Raw genomic sequence first — 25582 nt, 5'->3', positions numbered from 1 at the left:
GTTGTTCAGCATGGGGGTGAGTAGAAAATGAAGGCTAATCATGTTTTGGGTGTACTATTCCTTTAAGATACCCATATTTACACTGTGCGCATGGCATACAATTATGCCAATTTTCTTAATATCTGACCGATAATTTTTAATCTAGGGTTATCTGGGTGCTGGGTGTGTCTTTATGGGCGCCAATTCCCGGACAAAAATCACGCCATCTGGCGGAAAATCTCACGGCTTTTTCAAATCACGCGAGAATGTGTACAAAACAACAAAAATGGCGCCAGCAACGCATGTTGGTCCTTTTTTAAGCGAATGTCAGTGATTCACAAGTAATTTTGAGTGATAAATAATATTTTTTTTGATCGGGCAAATGCAATGAAATTTGTACTCTCCCGACAATAAAAACTACTTGCCCCGGGTGATCGGGCAATGGTTAACATCGAGCCCTGGCCTGGTATATTGCAAAGACAGGCAATCAATGAGATCAATGGGATTAAAAACGCTAAAAAGGAAATCATTCCTTGGAAAGAAATGAACAAATGTCCTTCAGTTTTCATTTAGGGAGACTAAAGTTAAAAAATGTTTTTAAAAAAAAAGGATTGTGGGAGTTTTTATGAAAAACAAAAAAATTATGAATGCCTTCAGCTTCTCCCTTTTTCAGGACTCACCACGGTTTCCTAATTAATCAGGATACATTACTAAGGAATACATTGGTTGTTAACATTTTTTATGACTATTATACATGCTTTTATTCATTTTTTTATATTTACATTCCATATACTTATGGTAATGATTCCATTCTGGTTCTCTGTTGGTCATAAGCAGAGGAGTTTGGGGAGCTCTGCTCTACACCTCTGTGGTGTGGCTTTATTTTGCCCTTCTAAATAAAAGGGCAAAATAAAAATCTAAATAATCCCCAAGTCACCTCTTAAGTCTCTTCTTTAAGCAACAGAGCGGGTGAAAAATCTAAGATCAATATTAAATTCTTATCTAGTCCTGTTTAAAAATGCCCAAATCAAGCATCCGTCTAAAGAAAAAAAAAATTATCATCTTACCTGAGCCAACACTGTGATGAAATTTCTGTTAAGGTGGACTGCCTCATAAAGTGCCAGCAGAATTGCCTCATTTGTCCTTAAATATGGAGAGAAATGATTCAAGCTGAGCACATAGAATAATAAAAAAGATTTTTTTTCTGGCAGCATTGAATAAAACAACTATTAGAGCTCATGCAGTTACAACTGCCTTCATCTTTAATTACATTATCCCAAGGATGCAACCAAGGCAGAACAAGGAAGTAAAAAATATTAAGCAGCCAAATCAATTTCCACATGGAAGATAACAGGTCCAGAAGCTGAATCTGAAGACTCTGGGTTAGTTTGCCTCTTGGCTAAATTAAAACCCCAAATTTTATCTTATATTCACAAGAAAACATCTGTGTGTATATGTACATAACCACTACTGTCAGTTCATTTCTATGGGTATTTTTAAGTTATTATGGAGATTAATTATGCTAGAAGGTTTTAAATCTCACGTGTAGTTAGGATTAAATACTATGCTACTTTCTAACGTATTTATATTCAACCTTATTTTCACATATTGATTTTGTCTAAGCCAGTGGGCATTTCCCAGAAAAAAAAAAAAGACAGCAATACATCTCTGCAAGCTATTGTTGGTACATAGCCATTGAATTCACATTACCACATCTCCCTACAGCAGACTATAAGTAGATAAAAAAATGGCTTTAACTTAGACAAATTGGTAGGTGGTCTAGTACAAAAATTGTAAACTTAAAAGAATAAAGCCTTATGAAATATTGCTGTTCATTGTTCCTTAAATAGTCAACTAAAACAATTCTGTTTTTCTTAAAAATCACAGACAATTTTTTTTAAACAAGAAAATTTATTTTATTTTGGAGCTATTTAAATAAAGGACAAAAGCACAGCAGCAGCAATAAGATTCACAACGATAGCATACGAAAACATGAGGCCTAATAATGTCTATAAACATTGAACTTACTGTACAGAGAGTTTCTCATCAACATCTGCTATAAACATGCTGCCCACCTGTGGAGAAAAGGACAACAGCATGAGTAATAAACTAAGATTACTACTCTTAAGCTATGAGGCGGAAGTGGAACCCTACCATGCTAGTGAGGGTGGAGAAGAAGCCACCCTGGTTTTCCTCCTCTTTATCTTTGTACTGTCTAAAATGTAAAAAAGAAACAATGGAAAAAAGGACATTATGAAGGTATAAACCAAAGGTGAACAACACCATGAGAGAATCGGTGATCATTGTATACAATTAAGCACAAATTTACAAAAAAACACTCCATGGCTTCTAATATATGATCTTCGAGCAGTTCAATTTAAACACACTAAAACAGGTTTAATGGAGCCATCGCCCTGATATGTCCGCCTCTACATGCAAACTTTCTTCATAAACAGCACTTTAACATCCACACACTATCTGAGCTGGAAGAAAGAGCCATTTCAGACTACCAAAGCAAACAGTAAGAAATAAATATCAAAAGACTTTATTCTTTTCTTCTTTCAGCGGAACAGAAATAGAAACCATAATGATGCTAGCAGCCTTAGCACAGACACAAACACACACATCATTATGAAAGGCCAGCTCTGACAAATGGAAATGTAAAGATGTCACCTGTTATATTCTGTCAGAGCCTGGTGAAGGACTACACCCATTCCCTGTGAATAAAAATAAACAAACCGTAAGGGAATTACACAATCAATTTGAATGAAAAGCTCACCTGCTGCAACAAGCTATAACATACTTACATCCAGAGTTGGCTCATCATCCACAATGGAAAGTTTCACAATGTATGGATTCACAGACTAAAGAAGAGAGAAAAAATGAAGAACAAAATAGAAAATATGAACTTAGATTTTATAATGTCTGGCTTAAAACTAATAAAAATAGTAATAAAGAAATACAAGGGTTATAATAAAATTCAAAACAAACAAACAAAAAAAAAAAAAAAACAATACAGCACAAGCTAATACACACCTCATATTTTCTGTAGTTAACTAGAAGTGCCAGAAGTACCACAGAATCATAACCATGCTGCCCTCTACTGGACGGATCTGAGAGAATCTGTGGGGGGGTGAAAACAAGTTCATTAAACCAAGGGCTTGTCTGTTATAAGAATGAAAAAAAATATATCAAAATCAAAAACACTTTTTAAATAATTAAAAATCCCTTACTTGTAGAATAGCTTCGAAAATGCTGTTGATCATCACGTATTCCAGTATTGTGTTCTGGCTGATATTATCTGTCACCTGGTAATTGGATTTTTCCACATTTAAGCGAAATGTTTCAACAATCAAAGAAGCATGTATGTAATCAACACAAGAGAATTTGTGCGTTTTTTTTTTTTTATTCTATAAATTTTCCTACCGTGACCAAACAAAGTAACAACTTTAGGCAAAGGCTTTTCAGGCTCTCTGAGCTGTCTCCACAAAGAAGACTGTCTAACCTCTCCATCAGATCCTGAAGGAGACAAAAAATATATCAAACTCAAACAATAAAGCTCCAGAAAGTCTTAGTATTTTATACTCATTTCTCATATTAATTGCACAGAGCTTTTCGTCTTTTAATGGTTCCTTTTACACACCTTCATTCTCTGCTCAGCTTTGTCGAAGCCCATGAGCATGTTAATAATGTCGAAGCCGGATGCAGACTTATTCTTCTGATGAACCCCTCGAAAAAGTGCGCAGAGTGTCTGGCGAGACAGGCAGAGAGATATGATGATGCTGAACAATGTCAAATCCTTCCTACTGTATATATACAATTTTTCTACAAGTTATTGTAGCTGGGTTTGAACATTCCAGTTTTCTGGAAATAAGTGTCTGATATTTTCCTTTGAATTTGCATATAACCCTTTTTAGATCTTTTTTTGTGTTTACATTTTGCGGTCATAAATCAAGTTTTATTATATAGAGAAAAAAAGACTTAATTTAGAAACTTAAAAGAAACGAATCTGAAGTGATCATCAGTATCAGAAGGCTTCAGTTACCTGCAGGGCATTGACCACTTTGATCTGATGCTCCTCTCCCAGAGCCTGGACGCAGTGGTGAAACAGAGAGTTGATGTTGTCTTGAATACGTTGCACTTCCTCGCCATTTACGCTCTCCAATTTGGACTCCAGGTACTCCAAGTTAACCTAGAACAAATGAATTCAGGAAACGAAGGAAAAAATTATTTACAAAAGCTCTTAAGGTCTAATGTGGTGCATTTAAAAATAAGCTACCATAAGTTTTACAAATACAGAGAAGAACAACAGTGCCATATATTAAAAATCTTTCTACCTGGAATATTAATAGTCCTACTGCAGCCCAATCCATTCAGCCTCTGGTTGAACTGTGGCTGACATAACCGAATAAGCCCTCTCCCTCTTTTAACTCCAATGAAGTATTGCAAACATTGCATACTACTATTATTCATTGCAAATAGCCTTAACAGAAGTTTTCTCTGAAAACATCCTACCGATACCAATGCTTACCAGACCAAAAGACAGCTTTAGAAACATCCCTGAACACCTTTCTGGTGGGGTTTATTATCTTTACCTTCATGAGAAACAGCTCATCCCAGAAGCGAGGGTTATTTTTGGCTGGGTCTTCTTTCTAAATATGCATTAAAAAAAATGACACCATCATCCAACACTTGAATATTTACTAATTTCCCAAAAAAAAACTACTATTCGTCAGCTTTTGTACTCACAGCAAAGATCTCATCATACATCAGAACCACCTTCTCTTTCAAAGGTTTTTTGGAGGATGACGTCCGCCGCAGCAGCCCTGCTTTCTTCTCTACTTGAGACATGACTAAGTCTGCAAACAGAGCGAAAATGGAAATGAAACGATGAGCCAATTTAGGAAGCATACACCGACAAGTCAAAAGGTTACCTTGAATTATCATTAACAGATGCTTCAAATAGAATTCAGCTGCAAATTATCAAAATGTGCTTGAAAAATCCTTTATATAATAAAATTATTCAGGCAGAAGTGTAGACGTGGCCATTTATTTTGCATTTCTTTATCCTAACCATATAAACCAAAACGTGGAAGGGCCTTTACACATTTCTCAACCACATTTCGAAATTGTTTTTTAAGTGTGCAGAAATAACTACAAGGCAAGTTTGACTGGTGATTACTGAGACTGTGACAATAATGCCAGTCATGGCATATGAACAATAGGGGGACAAAACCCCTATTTACATTCCAAAGCCCTGTTTAATCATTGTTTCATTAGCCACACCCATATGATCCGGGACACGGTTGACCGAAGGCATGGATAGAAACATTTCTTAATGCAAAGTGAGAGTATCACAAAAGGGGTTTACACTAAAAAGCACAAAAAGCTGAAATATTGTTTCTCCCAAAAATAAGTATATTAAAATGCTGTGTATTGACAAGGCTTAAAACTTTGATTTGATAGAGCTTTAAGTTAAAAACAGAATGATGTTTGCTTAGTAGATGGGTGGGTAGAGAGGTAGGTGGAGGTAGGGTTTGGCGTTATATTGAATATAATTGATGTATTTCGAATTTTCCCACACACGATAGTAAAAATGACTATCGCAACCATCGAGTACAAATTCGCATGACGACATTAATGGATCTATTTCACTGAGTTTTATTTTTCCCCCATACACTATGAATGCATCATAAACCCCTCCTCCAAACAGGATTAATTTCTGTGTGGCTAAAGCAACCGGCAAATGAAATATGGCGACAGTAGGTCGTTCAGCTGAGCAATATACGGCAGTAGTTTTTGCTTTTCACACCAAGGATGTCGAAAAAAAGGCAGTAATTTGTAAGACCAAAAACCGTTGCTGTAAAGGGTAGGAGTGCAAATTTATTCCACCACCTAAAAAGTGCAAAATGAAGAATGTATTCAACTCTGCATGTCAGTGGACCAATTAAAATCTGCACACGAATTAAAACCTTAAATAAATCAGCTGTAAAGCAGATGACATTGAACTCGTCATTTGAAAAAGCGATCCTATATGAGAGAAAAAGGAAGACCTGGAGGGAAATTAGATGCTACTTATTACATTATTTAAATGTTTTTAGACGCTCCAATATCTGTGATCTAATGTGGTCTTGTTCAGAGATTTTGAAGGCCTTCTATAAATGTTCTCAATTTTACAACTTTTTTGTGCTTCTTTAAAATAGCCAGCACGTAAAGGTCAATGCAAATAGTTAGGAGATGTTCTTATCATGTTCTAATTTTTGAAGTATTTGGAGTATTTCTACTTTGGTTTTTGTAATAGGAGTTCAATTTCTTTTTTCATTCTGTATGTTTTTATTACGCACAAAGACCCCTTGTTTATTTTGCATTTTATTTAGTGTTGCATGGTTTTGCTGCGTTTCCTGTTTGGTTTTTGGGATCTTGTTAAAGGGGTAATACTGACACCGAAGACATAATATGGCAGTATAATTTGTAAAAGGTCTGAGCTGGTTAAAATAAAATGTTTTCAATAAGAAACCAAAAGTTTGAATGAGTGTATCAGTTCAATTTTATGCACTCTATATTGCGATATTAGATTTTCTTCTTATCGCCCAGCCCTAGGTGGAGGTAGAGCGTTAACAGCCCAATCCAGCAGGGGAGAATTTCGGTCCAAAAAGACATTTCCCCTTGCTTTTACCTTGGCCCTACTGTGACTCTACCCTTCTAACAACCCATTCAAAACAGACAGTTATCTGAGCTAGCTCCTATATTTATGCTGCTATATGTTTAGGCTGCTGGATGACAGAGACCACTTTTCATCATTCTGCTTCATGCTACAGTGCCTTGTGAAAATATTCAGCCCCTTTGAAGTTTTTCACCTTTAGCAACATTTCAGGCTTCAAACAAAGATATAACATTGTCCTAACATTGAATCAACAACTCGGGACAATGAGGTTTAACTAAAATTATGTGATATTTTAATCTTTAGAAATAAATACTGAAGAGTGGGGCATGTAAAATGAAATCCCTTAAATTTTAGTGCATCAAACTCTCTCCAGAAGTTCAGTGAGGATCTCTGAATAATCCAATGTTAACCTAAAAGACTGATGATGATAAATAGAATCCACCTGTGTGTAATCAAGTCTCCATATAAATGCACCTGCTCTGTGATAGGCTCAGAAGTCCGATTAAAGCACAGACAGCATCGTGAGAAACAAGGAACACACCAGGCAGGATGGAGATACTGTTGTGAAGTTTAAAGCTGGATTTGGATACAAAAAAAAAAAAAGCTTTAAACATCCCCAGGAGCACTGCGCAAGTGATAGTATTGAAATGGAAGGAGTATTAGACCACTAGTGATGGCCAAATGAAGCTTCACAAAGCAATTAAGCCTTACAGCTCAATGCTTTGCCTAATGTTTCACTAAATGCTTATTTTGTTGCTCACTATTGAACAACACAGACACTATGGCAGCCCTCGTATTTCAAAACTCAGAAAACAGCAATGTCTGCAATATTGTCAGAATAAAGTTTTTGTTATACACCCATCCTTACTTTTTTTGTGTTATTATTATTATTATTTCTACCAAAAATAATTCTAATGTGTTGACAGTCTGTGACACTTGTTTTTCATAGACTGATTTTTGCAAAGATGGTGGACTGTTTGCTTTCTATTCATGACTTATTTCATGAAAAACTTTAATTCTAAATTCTATTTTCCTGGGACTCCTGCTTGAGATCCTTTATAATTAGTTGCTCACAGAGGTTCATTCTTTCAACAGCATTAAGTCTATTTCTTCTGTGTAAGACGGTGGCATCGCTGTTCAAACAACAAAATGCCAAATTTCTAGTGGATGAGTATTTGGGTGTTAAATGTTTTTTGACAAAGGATAAGACTTTTTTTTCACACATTCTGGTTTAAGGAGGTTTCTTCATCGGCTAATTTAGACAGTTTAAACAATAAGTAATACATTTAAATAGATACATTTAGACAATTTAAATGAAATAGATAAATATAGTCGGATAAATGTAGGAAAAAAATACTGTAATACCCAGGCGGTGTCTATTTGTAGTGTATGATTTCTTATGTATGGTTCTGTAATGCCAGAGCATTGATTAGGTGTCATTATTGTAGACACAACAAACACTGGACCTGAGAAACAAAGGTTATATGTCCAGTGACACAAAGTAAGTCCTACTGATGCAATTGCCATCAGTTAATGTGCAAACATACTTTATTAAACTGTGTCTTGTGCAGTCATTTCAAAGTACTTCCAAATGGGAGAGGTCTTCCTTTCTTTTGCAGGCTTCATTCTTCTCACGATAGTTCCGTTATGATAGGCCTATTCTCAGATGCTATCTCTGCTGATGCAAGACCAAACTACCTACAACAACCCACGAGGCAGCATGTTTCATTGTGCTTTTATTTTAAAATCTGGCACGCGAAATGAAGCAGTGACGTGTTTACAGGAATGTCAGGCAATGCATCGGAGTTGGGCTTTATTAGACACGTCCCTTTTTTCTTGGTACATACCTCAAAGTCTGGCTTTATCTGTACCATCACTACAGACCACTGCAAAAACTACGGAAATCCTCTACATTTTAGGCTCAAACAAGGAGGAGACTAATCAGAGATGCAGCAAAGAGGTCCATGATCACTCAAGATGAACTGCAGAGATCTACAGCTGAGGCGGATGACTCTGTCCATAGGACAACAATCAGTTGTGCACTGCCCAAATCTGACCTTTATGGTAAAGAAAAATCTACAATGGAATGGTTCACAAATAAACACATCCAGGTGTTAGAATTGCCAAGTCAAAGTCTATACTTTAATCCAATCGAGAATCTGTGGGAAGAACTGAAAACTGCTGCTGACAAACACTCTTCAAACAACTTCACTGAGCTTAAGCGGTTTTGCAAGAAAGAATGGGCAAAAATGTCAGTCTCTAAGTGTGCAAAGCAGATAGACATACCCCCAATCGACTTGCAGCTTTAATCTTGGCAAAAGATGGTTTGTTCCTGTTGTGGAACTGCTGCTGCCATCAACACCTTTGATTACTAATGTTGCAGTTTTGCCTGTTTTTCAGTGTAGTCCTGTTTCTTTTAGTGAGACTAAAAGTATGTGCTCTCTTGAATCCTCTGACAAGAGAATTGGCTTGGAGCTTGTCTGCCTGGCCGTCTTTCCAGGACAGGGCCAACTGATGAGCTAACATCACAAATTAACAGTTACCTTTTGTACATGTGCTTCTATTAGCTTTAACCCCAGTCAGCCTCTGCAGAAGGCCGCTCACACTGAGCCTGGTTCTGCTGGAGGTTTCTTCCTCTTAAAAGGGGGATTTTCTCTCCTCTGCTGCTACATGCATGCTCAGTGTGATGGATTGCTGAATGACAAATTGCAAGTGGAAATCATTCCAAGCTCATCCAGGAGGAGCATGTGTTGCAAATCAATGACTTGATGCAATCAACTGGTTTTCCTTGACAGAAACTTTTGACCAGTCCGACTGTATCAGCTCAGTAGTGCCTTGAGATGAAAGTGTTGTGAATTGGCACTATATGCATAAACTGAATTGAACATAAAAGTATTTATCAAAATGTAGTAGTCCTAAGAGAAGTCCTGACACACCATAATCTTACATGGGGGTCAATTGCCCAGCCCAATAATTGCAAAACTCCAAAAAGCATACAGATGATGCTCATGTTCACTGTAGTTCTTTTACGGAAATCAAGGCAGACCTATCTCCCGTCTGTAGTCCCTGTGTAACAAGTATTCTGGGCTCCTTAGAACCATTTTTTCCATTCTTTGAGCCGGTTCTAGATTTCTGCAAAGCTCCAAGTGACAAATTTTAATAGCCACCAAGTCTACTTAGTGAAATAATCCTCTAAATACAGAGAACCTTGACCTCCCGTAAACTATTTTACACAAGATATCAACATCAATTATTTAAAACACCTTAGATGTTCATTACAATTTCCCCAAGAAACTATTTTCTCAAACTCAAAGACCTAAAAACAATTCCCATTTCAGAAGCTACATAGTATCATGCCCATCCTCTTAAAAACTAGAGAAGTTTCCTCTGGCTCATTTTAAATCCACAGAGATTTACAGCAGCATATGTAATCTGAAACATCGCCTGGGATCTGTTTTGCTAATTAATACAAACATTGTGAATATTAACCTTTATAATTATTATTATTTTTTTATTTTTTTTTGCAGTCAGTAAGTTTAATAGGGGAGAACTAGCATATCTATTGGGTAAATATGGGACAATCATCATGGGTCACAATATTTACATTGGTGGCATTTTTCAAAATGGCGATACTAGAATTGGACATTGTTTGGATCACACATTGGATGAATGATGTCTAATTATTACAATGCAAAAGTTTCTATTGTATTCCACAGCAATACAGTTACAGTGATCGATTGGTTTAAATCTTGATAATTTGATGATTGCAACGATTTTTATGTTATTGTGCAGAGCAGCTATTGTGTTGATTTATATGTGTGATCATTTGTTACCTTTTTTTTTTTTTAAATAACATTTATTGCAAGCATGATGCCTTTACTCAGATGGTAAGGTGTACGGTTAATTTATTCAACAATATTATCCGATCGGTAACGGTCAATGCATTCAGTCTCTGTACCAGTATTGGATTGGATTGGAAAAAATTGATTGGTACATCTCCAGTTTAAAATACACAAGTACATCTCCTGAAACAAAAAAAATACATAAATAAAATGACTGTATTTACACTCAAGCTGAGCCGAGAACAAAATATTTCTGAGACCAAAATGTAATTTGAACTTCAAACATAAGAGCTGCACAGTATCAACTAAAATTGATATAATTAATTCAGCAACAGGTAAGTCACATTTTAAGAAAAGGCAATATCCCAACAGTCCCTCTTAAGTTACTAGGATCATTCAGCTGCTAAAAATGACAAATAATTAGTTTGTGTGTTTGACTCTGGGCTGCTGTAAATCACAGCATCAACCAAAGGTTCAGAGTCAAACAAAGTTAATATTTCACAGACTCTAAATAATTAATAGACGCAATGGCCTTTTCTCAATAGTCATTAGCAGATCTGTAGTTAACAGATAAGTCAGTGTTTCGACACAGATGCTGGTTAGTTACCAGTAGCGGTTGATCCTGGCCATTATTAATGAAATAAATCCTGATCAGTCGTAAATGGAAACGGCTGCTAGCTACCTTAGCTTGCGAGCCACTGCTACAACAATGGTACATCTAAGCGACAACAGTACACAAAATACTTTCATCCAGCAGCAAACAAACATTAAATCCTATCTAGCAAACATCTTAAATTGCTCGCTGTAAAAAAACAAAAAAAAAGGAACTGGGTATTTATGTAGCTATTTGGCAGCTATAGCTAACATTAGCTAGCTAATGCCTACCATTATTATTTATGTTAGCGCTAGCACTGATTTAAGAGTTACGAACTAAATGGCAAGCATTACCCTAGTAACTCCTTAAAACTCTTTGTTTTATTGTTCATATTTGCCAAACGACATAGACGTACCTCAGTCAAGCGAGCTAAATGTCTGCGGTAATGAAGTTCATGAATTCCTTTGGTAGCAGTAGCTGTTAGCGCACTGTTAGCATCCTGTTCCTGGTCTTCTGGGTCTTAAAGTCCAACAGTTTAATAAACATGCTTTGATTAAAATTCTCTGTAACATCTTGTTTTTATATATATAAAAAAGGAAATAAAATAACATTATATAAATTTAGAAGACTATACCCTTGGACAGCGTTTAGACATGCACACCAAATTAAGTGAAATAGTTAAACCATATGAGTTCAATATTTATAAGATGATCTTTGCTCAGGAAGGGCAGGCCCAAGGTATAAGCAAACTAGACGGTCATTTGGGGCAAGATTCACAAACAGTTGCCAAGTATATTGATTTCTATATGATAATAGTATCAAAAATACCACTTTATGATTAAATTGTGCATTGCTTTTACTTTGATATATGTTTTATTGTGTGGAACTCGTTACTTTTATGTGCAAATAAATGTTCTATCTTTTGTTGGTTCTAGGGGTTCAGGATGGAACACGGATGAGGAAGGACAAGTGTCAACTTCTCAAAAATAAACTTTGGACAACAATCTGATAGTGATGGAGGTGTACCTACTACAGAGATAGAAACCTCTCAGAACTCCCAAACTATGAAAACCTCTATAGATAGCCAACATTTTCCAGAAAAGAGCCATCCTAAGGCAACATTTATAAAGTTAAAGAAAAATTCTTATTTTGACATTATAAATAATGTTGCAGCCAGAAAAGCCAGGAAGCACAGGTGTAAGTTTTATGAGTGGGTTAAGGGCAAATGTTGGGGTAATGTAGTTTAATATTCTTCAAATTTAGATTTTATATATATAACAGTGTATATTTAAGTAATTGAAAGAACCAATAATTAAGCTTAAAAAAAGTAAACATTTTTTAACTGGTTTTGGGTAACTTTTGATCACTGCTGCACTTTAACAAATGTAAATGTTCTGAAAGCTGTACAAAATGACATTTTGTTTTGTATACACTGTGTGCACAAAATTACAATTAAAAAAATGTCTAAGTCTAAGTCTTTAATTATTGTATATAGGCATGTGCTTAATATTTATTATCTTAATATATTTGATTATTTCTGGCTTTGTAAAATTAAATCAATTGTTTTAATTCATCAAAACCATTGTATTTGTTGTCTTTCCTACGACAACTAATATGTTTTTGCATGTTTCCATTACAATTTTTTGTAACCAAAAATAATCAACCATATGATACTATTACAGTAAATTGGATTCCAGATTGTTATTGTATTACTTTCTGTAATGCTAGATGAAATAAAAATATAGGAACATGGACACAGCACTGAAATAGCTGCAATGATTTTATAGTAGGTGTAGGAATGATCTGATCTGACTGTGGACTGCAGCTATCTATTTTGTTTTCAGAAACAGAGACTCCTAAATGGAATTATGCTAAGGGCCCCATGAAGCCCTGGGCTCAGCTCACAAACTCCCTTTTTAATATCAAGCATATGATCACTGCGTGGGTAGATGTTTAATTTGAAGTGTTAATTCTACTCTCAGACTAATGATGTACATTATTCATCCATCCATTTGGTATCATGCGGAGTCACTGGTGCCTATCTCCAGCTGTCTACAGGCGAGAGGCGGGGTACACCATGGACAAGTCGCCAGTCCATTGCAGGGCAACACAGAGCCAAATAGGGCAAACAACCATTCACGCACATACCTAAGGAAAATTTAGAGAAGCCAATTAACCTAACAGTCATGTTTTTGGCCTGTGTGAGGAAGCCGGAGTACCCGGAGAGAACCCACATATGCTCAGGGAGAACATGCAAACATCATGCAGAAAGACCTCGGGCCGGGAATTGAACCTTCTTGCTGCAAGGCAGCAGTGCTACCAACTTCTCCACTGAGCAGCCTGTACATTATTCAATCTGTTTGAATAATACGTTCTGCAGAGACTCGTCTGTCAAATTAATTAATTTTTCTGATGAAATATTCTAATCATAAATGCGTTTTTTTTTTTAATCAACTGTTAGCAGACAATGATTAATAGAAATGAAGGCTTGAAAATTTCAAATGTTACTTTACCAAAGGTTTGTCAAATATCTGTTGCAAAAACAGAAGTAGAAAAACTTAGATAAAGTGATCCCCTATAGTGGTAGCATAATGTCAGATTAAGCAGAGTTTGTGTAATTGGTAACTGAATAATTTCTGATTATGGGGGGATGTGAATCACACAAAGACCAATTTCCAAGCAGATTGGTAAAACCAATAAAGACCCAATTACTCACTTGGAGAGCAACAGCAAAGAGTGGCATCATGATGTCTTTAAGTCTTCACATCAACAATTTAATTGCCAGCCTGTCGTTAGGCAGGCATACATTGGCGAGAAGCTTGTGTCTGTACTTCCATTTCTGAAAAAAAACAAACATATTCAGGTTATACAAAGTTGTTTTGTATCTACTTTGGCAATTTTTCTCTTTTTTTGTTTCTTTCTTTTTTCTCTTTAAAGTTTAAAGGATCACAAACTCTGTGTAAACTGCAAGAGAATTAAGTTTGCAAAAAAATGATAACAGAGGATCATGATACGGTAATATAATGGTCAAGACTGTTGTGAATTTACCAAATGATTCTCAATAAATAAAATTTAAAAGAAGAAAAATAACTGAAAAAAGGCTTTTGAAACTCTTGGCTTGAGGTTTTTCCAGCAATAACCGATCTCAGAGTGTTCGGTGTGAAACAAAGAGGAATTATGTGAAATATACTTATAAACTGAATACTGATGATTGCTCTTTCACAAAAACAACAGTCTAAAACATATAGCTAATTTGACAATTAGCAAATTAACACGTTTTTCTTGCTTTCTTTGAAAAAAATGTTTGCATGGTTGACAATAGTTAGAAGTTATAAATGCTCAGTTATCTCCAGGATATTGGTAGTAATCATGAGATTTTAACTGATACAAGTATAAATTCCCTATTCTCTAATACTACAACCAGTAATTTTGCATCATCTTGGCCTTTTAAAAAAACACATCTTTATTTTGATCTACTTTTGCACTAACTAGAACTTTTATGTCCTGAGTAACCATTTTACCTTATGTCAAGTAATTATTGATTTAGGCTTCCCTTCTAAGGTACAGCTGACATGTCTGTTTCTGTCCTGTTTTTAATCAAAGTGTTTAGATGTAATCACCCTGACCCTCTCTCCCTCTGATAATGATTCCCAGAACCTAAACATGTTCATTTACTCTTCATCAGTTCAATTAGAGCTGTTTGTCACTTTGTGCCTCATCATTCCAAAATCAATGATCTCCTCCTCAGTTTTATTGATGCTGACCAGTGGTTTATTCTCTGTAAACCGCTCTGCAACATAGTTGGCCTCCTCTCCCCATGAAACCTTATCACTGTTTGCAGGGAAATCAATAACGGTTGTGTCAAACATTGTTTGCATCCTCTCAATATCTGGCTATGCAGTTTCCTTGGAGAAGGGTAAATACTAAGATAAAGGAAGGAATAACTATTGAGGTATGTTCAGCTTCTTTAGAGAACAAAGCTGCCTAAAACAGTGCTGCTGTTTGTTAGTGATGATTAATAGGATTACCTTGTATGTTTTATGTTTGTTTTCTTCCTTCTGTGAAAAACTGGTAGTTCTGGTTTGGGGATCTATCTTTCTACTTTGTGAACTGCTCTGATTGGTTCACTTTTTAATTTTAACAAACTTAAACTAGTCACTATCCACCTATGCCATAGGTGGATAGTGACTAGTTTAAGTTTGTTAAAGAGATGAGATGAGATACGGATCATTACCATAGGTCCTATGGTAATGATTCGTATCTCATCTCCTATAAGCATGAGAACATAGTTTAGTTCTAGTCCTTTGTCTAGTTAATCTTGTAAAACATGTAGTCTAAAGAAGAGGAAACTTAGTGAAGATAAACTCTCTGCTTTTTTATCTGCTGGTTGCAGGATAGAATAAAGCCTTCACTTGTAGGTAAAGCAACTATTCATATTGCCAGCAGAGTACCCAGTGTCTCAGCCATAACATAAGGATTGTCTGGTGACAAGTTTGATGGGCGGTTGGTACAAAAGACCAGTTTGAAAAAAAACGTAGAAAGAAAAATTAAGGATTGTGCTGTTATCGTACGATAAACAGGAGTGGATTGCCCATAATCCTGCACACATAGACTGTGCTTCTCTCAGTTTCCATGTATGTTTAATACATATATAGTTAATAAAACAACTTTTCTATTTTTTCCGCATTGCAAAAGTAGAAGAAAAGTATTTGCTTTTTGTCAAACCAAGATGTTTTAGATAATCAACATATAGTCTGGAGGAACAACTCTGACAGCCAGCTGAATCTCACATTCTTTTCTTTCAAATTTTTAAGAGCAGCAATAAAGAGGTGGGATGCTCTTTAAATCATATCTTCAACAGAACAGTCAGATTACTCAAATAAGACAACTGACAAACTTATACCAAAAAAAAAAAAAGAATGTTATTGTAAAAATGAGGGAGTAATAAATTTGTGGCACTGGTGAATTAACACGCTTAACATGTTGAGTAATATTGTAAGTGAAAAATCTATTTCAAATTTGAGTCAAACTTCCATAAATTTTAATCCACGTTTAGAAGATATTTTTATCTTATTTTCCAATTGTTTAAAATATCAATAAATACAAATATTTTACATTTTATCTTAAAAGTATAGTGGAGGACTTTTGTGAATTTTTAAAAAGACTCTCCACTTAAAAAACAAAAATGCAAATGCACAACCCTGTACCTGCTCCAGAGACGGAACGCCTATTAAATGTGTGCGGGAGCGTGCACGAGCCCATTTCTCCTTGGACACACCGTTTAAAAGTTGTTTGCATCACTCATACAAGCTTACTTTCCAAAAGATTTGCAATTTTTCCACTATGTCAGACATCTTATTTTGATGATCCACCTTTAAAAAGGACATCCTCCACTATACTTTAAAAGTACATACATTTCTAATCAAAGTCCTTATAATTGCAGAAGGTGCTTTATCATTCTTCTCTGAACTCGGCTACAGATTAACTTTACAGCAATCTTGCATCCAGACCCGTCTTAAAGTGAAAATGTATCTTTTTATTGGTACCATACATTAATTATTAAGGGCAGAAACTAACAAAATCAAAAAAAATATATATATATCAAACCAAGATTTCTCTACAGGATTTGGAGAAGGTACAAGTCACCATTCAAACTCAGTTTATGCAGTTTGATTCAAATCCAACAAAAACAAATGTACAAACCAATAACAGAGCTGTTCTCTATTCGACTTTACAGACTCAGCACTGCTACCAAAATACGCAGACTGGATTTATTGTTAAGAGGCTGAGCGACACTGATGGTTATAAACAAGGCTGTACAAATAAAGAGAATTTTAAAATAAAACTCATAATTAAAAAAAAAAAAAAAAAGATTGTGTCTTAGCCAGTGATGAAACAAGGTAACAGGGAAACTAAAAGCAATTGCGCACATTCACTTAGACATCAAGATGAGATACAGAAAACTGTCCTGGATGCTATGACAAATCAAAATACAAGTGTGAATTTGAAAAATAAATAGAAAAGCTAAAATCATCTTTCCATGGTGCCATTGTATCCCCAGGGGGTTGTCATTTAATTTACACAAGTTTTATTTAAAAAAAGAGGAAGGAGGAAAGACAGCAGAGGGGGAGGGGAGGGAACAGGGTCATGGGTGTTTTTTCTCCTTTTTCCTATTTTTTGTTTCTTTACATTAGATCGGGATGGCTTTAGGTAAATCTAAGTAAGAATACATTTTATTACAGTCAGACAGAACTTTGCTACTACCTTAAATATACAAGCACAAATACACAAAAAATTCCCAAAAAAAGAAAATAAAAACATCCACACTAAATCATTTCTCTTTTATAAACATAAAAGATTTTAAAAAACCAATATATTTATGGGTGGGGGAAGGGAGGATAAAAGTCCTGCGTTGCTCCTTGGTCTGTAGCTTTTCAGTATTGGTAGAAAATAAAAAAGTAATTGAAATGAAGGCGTTTAATACAAAAAAAAAAAAAAAACATTCTAGGGAAATATATATACTGTATAAAAACTCTTAAAAGATGTAGCTGTTTGTATGTGTGTGTTGTAAATGCTTTCCTTTTGAAAGACTGCAATCACTGTAGTCTAATCAGAGGTGGCTGGGGCACTGGAAATCCTTCAATCATCATCTTCATTATGTGTGTATGCATTGGGTGTGAATATACATGTTTTATTGCCCGAGTGCCTCCAAACAGCCTTCATTCTAGTGTATTAGTTTTAAAAACTGATGCTCAGTTCTGACCCGTCTGCTTCAGCAAAGCCACAAATAAACCACAAACTTCAGGTTTTCTCTCTCACACACACACTCGCTCGCTCGCTCACACATACAGTGTTAAACAGAGTGGCTTGTGCATCAGCAGAGCAGACCACAATCCAGAGCTGTGTTTAGATGATGGGTGGGCTAGTAGTCCCTAAGCGACTCGCCACCACAGTGAAGCCCCGCTGCCACCGGCCCGTCCACCCCACCGCGTGAGTGCTCGGTTCAGATAGATTAGTGTACTTAGTTTCATGTGTGGAATAAATTCCTGCTACTTCTCAGTCATGTCAACCCAATCTCCATCCAAAAAAATGAAAATGAGCAACAGCAGATGGGACGTTTTGTGTAAAAGTTGGAGGAGGAGAGAAAGAGTGCTGGGACACAGTGCCTGAACATTTCTCTGGCTCAGTCAGAGGACAGACTGAGCTCCTTCAGGCTACCTGCGGGTGGATCTGAGTGCTACAGCTGTGTTTGGTTTGCAAATCAGACTATGGCCCAATTTTGGCTGCAGTCATGGCTATAGAGGTAGGGTGGGGGCTGACAGAGGGGTCTGTATAGAGGTTATAGGGGCCCGGGCTCTACTGGGATGCCTGCGAGGTGGGGTTGTCACTCTTGCTCTCCTGGCTGGAGGGGGCCTTGTTGTTCCAGGGCGAGTTGGAGCCCAGCGCTGGAGAGTTGTTGAAGCTGTCCTCGTCGTCGATGCCGTTGGCTGCGTCGAACTGCGTGTTCTCCAGCCGAGTGATCAGACGCTCATCCTCGTCCCCAAACTCCCCGCCCATCAGGGTGGGCTCTCCCACCACCATCACGTCCTACAGTCAAATCACAACAATACTTCGTTAGAGGGGACATTTATTTCATAACTTTTTAAGTTTTTCCTAAAAATTGCTTAAGTCAAAAATCCTTGATGACACACATATGTGATGTTAAATTGGAGAATTAAAGATTACAACACGAACAGTTTACTCTAAAATAATTAATCTCTCACTGCAAATTCAGAGTCACAAGTAAATAAAAATGCAATATATATAATTAAATAATATATTTAATAATTAAATTCAAAAACTAAAAACTATTTTATCTAAACTCAATATGGATTTTTGCTTTTGTTGAGTACTACCATCTCGAAATCCTTAAACTCCCTCAACAGAATGAATAGTAAGAACAGTTGTGGCATCATGCTAACAAAATATAAAAAAATATATGCAGAAATACCGGCAAGCTAAATGTTCTCTGCAATACAACAGAGATAGGTCAGAGAAAGAAGCAGCTATAAACAAGTGCCACCTAATTCCTGATGAGGTCATTGGTAAGAAAAAGAAAAAAAAACCTCCTCTTGACTGGCTGAAGAAAATCTCCATGGCAACAACATCCAGTGAAGTTTAGGCTCCTAAGTGAGGCTCATATTAAATCCAGAGAAACTCAATTTCTTATCACTATTGACTAACAAGCACATAAATATCAGCTCCACTTTCTCACAACCACACAAAGAAAGTTTTTCGGTTTTCTTTACAATGATTATTCAAATGAAAACTTTTAGATTTATGGTGTAGCTGGATGAAGAAAAGTAAAGCATAAGCTAAAAAGACCACCCTTCCAGCAGGGAAGCATGGTAGTGGCTCAGTGATGCTCAAGAGCAGGGGTGTCAAACCGGTTCCAGAAAGGGCCGTGTGGCTGCAGGTTTTTTTTTTTTCCCAACAAAGCAATAGCACACCAGAATCCATTCATCTCATCAAGTCATCATGTTAAGACTAGACTCACTTGATGAGGTGACTGGAGTCTGCTGTGCTATTGCTTGGTTGGAAAGAAAACCTGCAGCCACACGGCCCTTTCTGGAACCAGTTTGACACCCCTGCTCTAGAGCATTGCCTCATATAGGGCTGGAACGATTAAAAGTTTTATTTTAAAATGCTGCAGCACACAAGCCACCAAATATTGAACTGGAGGCTTTTGCCCACAAGTGGCAAGTTTCCTTAGCAATGCCACCAGAACGTGGTGCAATTCATATTGCAAATAGGTGCTCCATTAAGTTCTTCAGAGGCCTGAAGAATTATATAACAGCAATCGATATATCAGGGTGTTGCTTTAGTTTTAGAAAGGAGAAACTATTTCAGATCAAAACTTTAAATGCAATTGTATGAATATGAAATAAACGTTAATACACTACATGGGTTTATAGTCTGGAAAAGTTTGGAACTTTTAGTTAAAAAGGTTAAAAATAAATCAATAAATGGTATTCTTGCTAAAGGCTGCTCATATAATCAAACCATGAATGATCCCACAGCGTCAATGGGTGCAATGTGGCAATCACAAAGGGCAGCTCAGAGATGCAATTTGAAAAGGCCATCATATTTCAAGGATCACGCTTCAACAGTGGCCACTCTAATAATACAAGTCTGTAGCTGAAAAGGCTTTCCTGGCCCTTGATATCCAAATACTGATTTTACCAGAGAGGTTCAGACCTCAGAGAAGATGAATTGTGACGATGGGGTGAAGAAAAGGAAAAGAGTTGCCAGACAAATGTAAATCAATATCCCTGTTGTGAACATTATCCTAATATTGTGCAGACATAGTTCATTTCTTAATAAGCTCTACACTGAAATGATTCACTGGTTCACTTGATCCGTCATTGCTTTTACAGACCCGTCCATTAATTGTTTAAAACAGCTGTTTTCTCACATGCATTTTTTTATGAAATATAAATGGAAACTTTTTTTTCTTCAACAGATACGGTTCACATTGATTTATATCTTATATAAAATAAATATTAGAGAGCTGCCTGTCTCATTTCCATCAGTAAAAGTTCCAGGCTGAAGAACATTTATATCTACCAGGGGTGGTAATTACTGTCCACAGCCATTAAAACACATGTTATGTGAAATACGATGTTTAAATTCCTAAAGAAAGTAGTTTGTAGTTAGCCTGACGTAGTCCTACTCAATTCTAGTCAGAATATGAGTCTGATACTGCTCCATAGAGCTGTGATTATGGGGCGTGTTTTGAACGAACCAGGAAAAAAATGCCTCTGCACTCAATTGGATAGACCTAAAACCAATAAGAGCAACGGAGTGCGTGACGTATGTTAAGCGATGCATAGTTGTTGTCAACAAAAATCAAAGCGTGCAGTTGCACGCCTAGAATAAGAAGATGAGCCTTGATCGCGTTTCTCTGTTCCGCTTTTAAAATTAATTTTCTGTCGATATCTTCTAGAACAGACCTAATAGCAGAATCTACTCGCCTCAACTCTCCGGCGGCAGGCATTGTTGTTGTCACCCAAGCGCGCTTTGGTCACATGGTTGATTACGTTACTGTTGATCATCTGTCCATCATCGTATAAAGCCTGCCCTGACAATTTGATTGGATCGCCAGAGGGTGGGCGATCATACTCGCGCTACTATGGAGCAATGCCAGAGCGAACTTCCCGACCTCAAACCTTGTGGGCGGGACTAAGTTCGGAATGACAACCAGGCTAGTTTGTAGTATAACTGGTATAAAAAGGATACACACCCATCACAAAATACAGGGTTCCAAGAAAAGAAAAAAAAAAGCTGGGTCACACCACTTGAGTCTCACTCAGCAAGCTACAGTTTTTCCATCATACTAGCTGCAATGCATGTAGAGAGGCTCCTGTTTCGCATAGTGTGACCAGATTGTGGTCACAATATTGTTCTGTTTTTTTAAGATTCCTTGATTAATAATTGCCTAGAAAGAGGAGCCTTAAAAAGGATTTTAGTCATAATTTAGGCTGCTCTTTCAGCAAATGGCATGTCTGAAAGTCTGTCTACTCTAGCTAATAATCTATTAATAAACTAGTTGACTGTTATTTTAATAACTGATTACCTAATTAATTGCTGTTGATTGGTCTACAGCAATTAATTAAGCCACTACCGGTGCTTGTTTAACTGCCATACCATACCTAACTAATATTGGTTGGTCTTCAACCACACGCAGCTGTCACTTTACAGTGAGGCATTGCAGGACGTTTGGCCTCTATTGACTTTATTAACTGTTGCTATGCAGCTTTCTGATAGTTCTACGGTATTTTCAGCAGATATCTGTTCATCATGCCCAGCACTAGGCCCCATTTTACAAAAACCAAGATGAGGGATTAAATGAGGATTTTCCAGATATCCAGGCCAAATGAGCCATCTGCCCACCTTCACTACTTCCTGCTCCTTTGTTTCCAGTCTTTTATTACTGGACAGACTGATTAATCCAGCTGTTTCTCAGTAACCATGACAACAATGGCCAGACACACCTGTATTAATCAGTCTGTCCAGTAATAAAATCATGAAGCAAGAAGCTGGCTGAAGTTCAAAAAGTACTGGAGCTGGGCATATAGCCAATTAAAACGTAACCGTTTCATGAGAGCAGTAACACGTCAGTTATCATTGTGATTTATTCGGTTTAGCTGACTGATCGAGAGAAGGCTAACAGCCAGGCTTACTCAATCCTGGGTTCAATATCTGCTAAGTTAGCTGGGACAGCAATCAGAAACCAATTAATTAATACGTAACTGACTTCACAGCCTCTTGAAGAAAATTCCAGACCTGCATTTATCTTGATTACTTACACCTTTTATCAAATGCTTCATGGTCTTTTAGGTATAGGCATATGCCTATCCCCCTTTAAGCCAAAAATAAGTTCAACAAAGAATTGGTCTAAAGGCCTGCCTACTTATCCCTCAAAATCACTATACCTTTTTGTGTTTTTATCTATTTCTTTATTACATAGATGTTTCTAGTTATATCATATACAGTTAATGTCACATTTAAGGTTAAATAACATGACAAGTTTTAAAGTTTCATCACAGTTTGACACAGTTCTACAAAGTTAGTTTGCAGGTAATTTTTTTTTAGGCATCTGTAGTACCGAGGGAATGCCACTAGGTGCCAACATTGCACTCACCGGTACTTGGCTTGTAAGAGAAAAGCCGCTACCGGGGCTCTTCTTTTTGTTGTTGTTGTTATTGTTGGCACCTCCTCCTCCGCTGATGGTGCTGCCGCCAGACATCTTCCTCTTCCGCCGCTTGTTGGGGGGCTGTCTCGATGGCTCTGCTGTTGAGTCAGGAGAAAAATGGCCTGTTACACAACTGTCAATTTATGACACGTCTCTGAAACTTTTCAGTCCAGCCAACTAACCAGGTGGGGCCACCATCCTCTGCCATTTCTGGAAGAGGCAGGTCTTGAGGCAGTCTCTGGGGCTGAGACTGTATGTCTTGTGTCTGGACATTAGCTCCTGCATGGGCTCCAGAATAACACACAGCTGCAGGAGGGAACAAAAAAAGGATCATCAACTAAGATATCTCAGGGTGATAATGGCATTGATTTCAAGTGATGACAAGACTGGGTCAGAACTAACACCAGCTAAGACACATCATGTCACAACAAAATCTGTAAACAAATGGCCTTTTCAAATTGATTGAACAGACCAACATTTACATAAAAACTACAAAATATTAAACTCTGAGAGCTGAAATAAATTTAACTTTCTCTATTAAATATCCATTAATAAAATCTTCCCCTTTTGATCAAGCATTCGATTAGATCATGCCGAGAAATAAAATAAAAAACATATATATTTTTTTTTATTTCCTTGGTGATGTACATAATGAAAGGTAGTTGCTGATCACCTTACAAACCTAAATCATTATGATGAAAATTCTTGTAGAATCTATATTTGACTGATACGAAAAAAGAAAAAAAAAAACAGGATTGGTATATCTCTCCTCCTCAGACACCTCATCTGGGGAGACCCCAAGGCATTTCAGGCCAAATGATAGACATAGACCTTCCAGGGTGTCCTGGGTTGTCCCCTGGTCCGCCTCATGTTGGGACGTGACTGGACGCTTGAAGAGGGAGGGATCCAAAACAGATGCCTAAGCCACCTTAGCTGACTTCTCTCCATGTGGAGGAAAAACAGGTCTACTCCAGCCTCTCTTTCATGACAGAGCTCCTCAATCTATCCCATCTCTAATGAAGTGCCTCAACTGTGGGCTCAGCTCTCTTAACAGCAGCAGACCTGCGCCCCATCTGAATTATGGCAGTAGCCACACCGATGTTTGTTAGGACCCCAAGATAAATAAATGCCTCCGCTTGAGGCAGGAACTCAAGTCTGACATGAAAAGAGCAAGCTTAATGTTACTGAATGAGAACCATGGCCTCAGACTTTAAGGAACTGAATGTCATCCCTGCTGTAAACCGCCTCAGCGCAAGCTGTATTTCTGAGCAGGACCACATGTAGACCAGTTGAGAAAAATCCCAAGTGTGTAGTATTAAGGATTTGTTTGATTTAAAGATGCGGACATGATCTACACATTTTTGTTTGAAAAAGACAAAAGCAGAAGTAAGGCAGTGAGCAGCAGGAAGTCAGGGCATTAACAGGCAATGTTAAACTAGACACAGGTGGCTCAGGTTCTAGGCTAAATGTTTCCTCAGATATTTATTCAGAGAAACATGTAGAAGACAGACAACATGTTAATGAAGAAGCAGGAAGTGTCCAAAAACTGGATATATTTAAATTTTCTGTCAGTTCATCATTAGCATCTGACAATTATGCATCAGGTCGTCTCTGTGTTGAACCGTTAAACCATGAGGTGTACACCTCGACCTCTGACGCCAAAATCAAGATGACAGAAATGCCCAGCCTCTATTGGCTTATGTTTCAATTTTATGAAACCCATGGGTTAATAAAATATGGCCCGACTGATTTCATTCCTGTTGACTAGTTCTGAGAAATATTACTTGATCAAGTCTTTTCTAACTTTCCACACAATAAATTTATGCATGCTTCATGCTAACATCGGTCAACACTCAAAGCCGCAGTATTGGTATATCGCAAGATATTCTTAATTGTCATCCAACTGTGGGAAATTCTGAACTTTTGTTCACCTTCATAAAAAGGAGTAATCATAATAACCTGACTTATTCACTGCTGTTGAGCCGCTCAAGACACCAGGTGTTTGAAACATATGCACAGCAGAAAACAACAGGGAATTGGATGGATCTATTAGAACTAAAACTCAAAGCAGTCAAGTTATACTGCATGTGCAGTGAAGCCTTTATTTACCCAAATTACACACAACTTCAGAAACATACAGGTACATTAAGTTTCTGCTGAGAGGCTCTGTATCAATAATGATTTCTTACGTTCGTCATTCAGTAGCAGATATTTCAAAAGATAGCTTGGATGCTTTAAATTTGAAACAGATGTGGCTGACGTACGGATTTGTTTGTTAAGTCCTGGTGGGCATTGAGCTCATTACGATTTTACCAAGTCCCATTTACAAAGAGTAAACATTAAAGACCAACCACAGAGTGAGATGGAGATTTTAAACCTTAAGGATGGCAACACAGACCTGATGCCTGTTGGCTCTACTTACCCGGAGGTAGTTGAGGGTGGAGTTTGACAGGCCACATCTTGTTATGTTTTTGGAAAGCTGGTCAAGCATCTGTGGGTCTTGGGCCTAGAAAGAAATTAAAAATAGCTTTAAACAAGGCCCTTAACATGTCTCATGCGTGTTCCACATACCTCACTTACATGCATGGCCAGTATACTGCGGGGGATGAGTTCACGGTGCTGTCGGATGCTGAAGTGCCACGTTTTTATCCGCATCATGTCATCAAACATGAACTCCAGGTACAAGCGGCCCTCTACGCAGACCTAGGTTCAGATAATTAAATCAGCCTGCTGGCCATGAAGGAGAGAATCTCTCTCCACAGATGGAT

At 37.2% G+C, this 25582-nt stretch overlaps 2 protein-coding genes across 2 annotated transcripts in view; both read right to left on the bottom strand.

The window, feature by feature from the left end:
* The window catches only part of LOC107090748 (chromosome unknown open reading frame, human C10orf76), a 45101-nt gene extending 33505 nt beyond the window's left edge, over positions 1–11596 (bottom strand). Inside the window, exons 1-13 of the mRNA XM_015384308.1 lie at positions 11496–11596; positions 4729–4838; positions 4575–4631; positions 4025–4171; positions 3623–3730; positions 3406–3498; positions 3213–3287; positions 3016–3102; positions 2787–2843; positions 2653–2696; positions 2134–2194; positions 2008–2054; positions 1047–1122 (exon numbers count right to left, since the gene is read on the bottom strand). Coding sequence (XP_015239794.1) covers positions 1047–1122; positions 2008–2054; positions 2134–2194; positions 2653–2696; positions 2787–2843; positions 3016–3102; positions 3213–3287; positions 3406–3498; positions 3623–3730; positions 4025–4171; positions 4575–4631; positions 4729–4830 — 954 coding nt within the window. The 5' untranslated portion in view covers positions 4831–4838; positions 11496–11596. The remainder of the gene's footprint in view (positions 1–1046; positions 1123–2007; positions 2055–2133; positions 2195–2652; positions 2697–2786; positions 2844–3015; positions 3103–3212; positions 3288–3405; positions 3499–3622; positions 3731–4024; positions 4172–4574; positions 4632–4728; positions 4839–11495) is intronic.
* A 4999-nt stretch (positions 11597–16595) lies between these two features.
* The window catches only part of LOC107090769 (LIM domain-binding protein 1), a 36924-nt gene continuing 27937 nt past the window's right edge, over positions 16596–25582 (bottom strand). The window contains exons 7-11 of the mRNA XM_015384334.1: positions 25395–25517; positions 25237–25320; positions 22997–23120; positions 22764–22912; positions 16596–18667 (exon numbers count right to left, since the gene is read on the bottom strand). Of these exons, the coding sequence (XP_015239820.1) occupies positions 18437–18667; positions 22764–22912; positions 22997–23120; positions 25237–25320; positions 25395–25517 (711 nt within the window). The 3' untranslated portion in view covers positions 16596–18436. The remainder of the gene's footprint in view (positions 18668–22763; positions 22913–22996; positions 23121–25236; positions 25321–25394; positions 25518–25582) is intronic.

The sequence above is a fragment of the Cyprinodon variegatus genome, unplaced genomic scaffold (genome assembly GCF_000732505.1).
Source record: "Cyprinodon variegatus isolate N-32 unplaced genomic scaffold, C_variegatus-1.0 Scaffold310, whole genome shotgun sequence".
Classification (NCBI taxonomy): Eukaryota; Metazoa; Chordata; class Actinopteri; order Cyprinodontiformes; family Cyprinodontidae; genus Cyprinodon; species Cyprinodon variegatus.
Note: the sequence above shows the minus strand (reverse complement) of the source record. Positions and strands in the feature narration are given on the sequence as shown.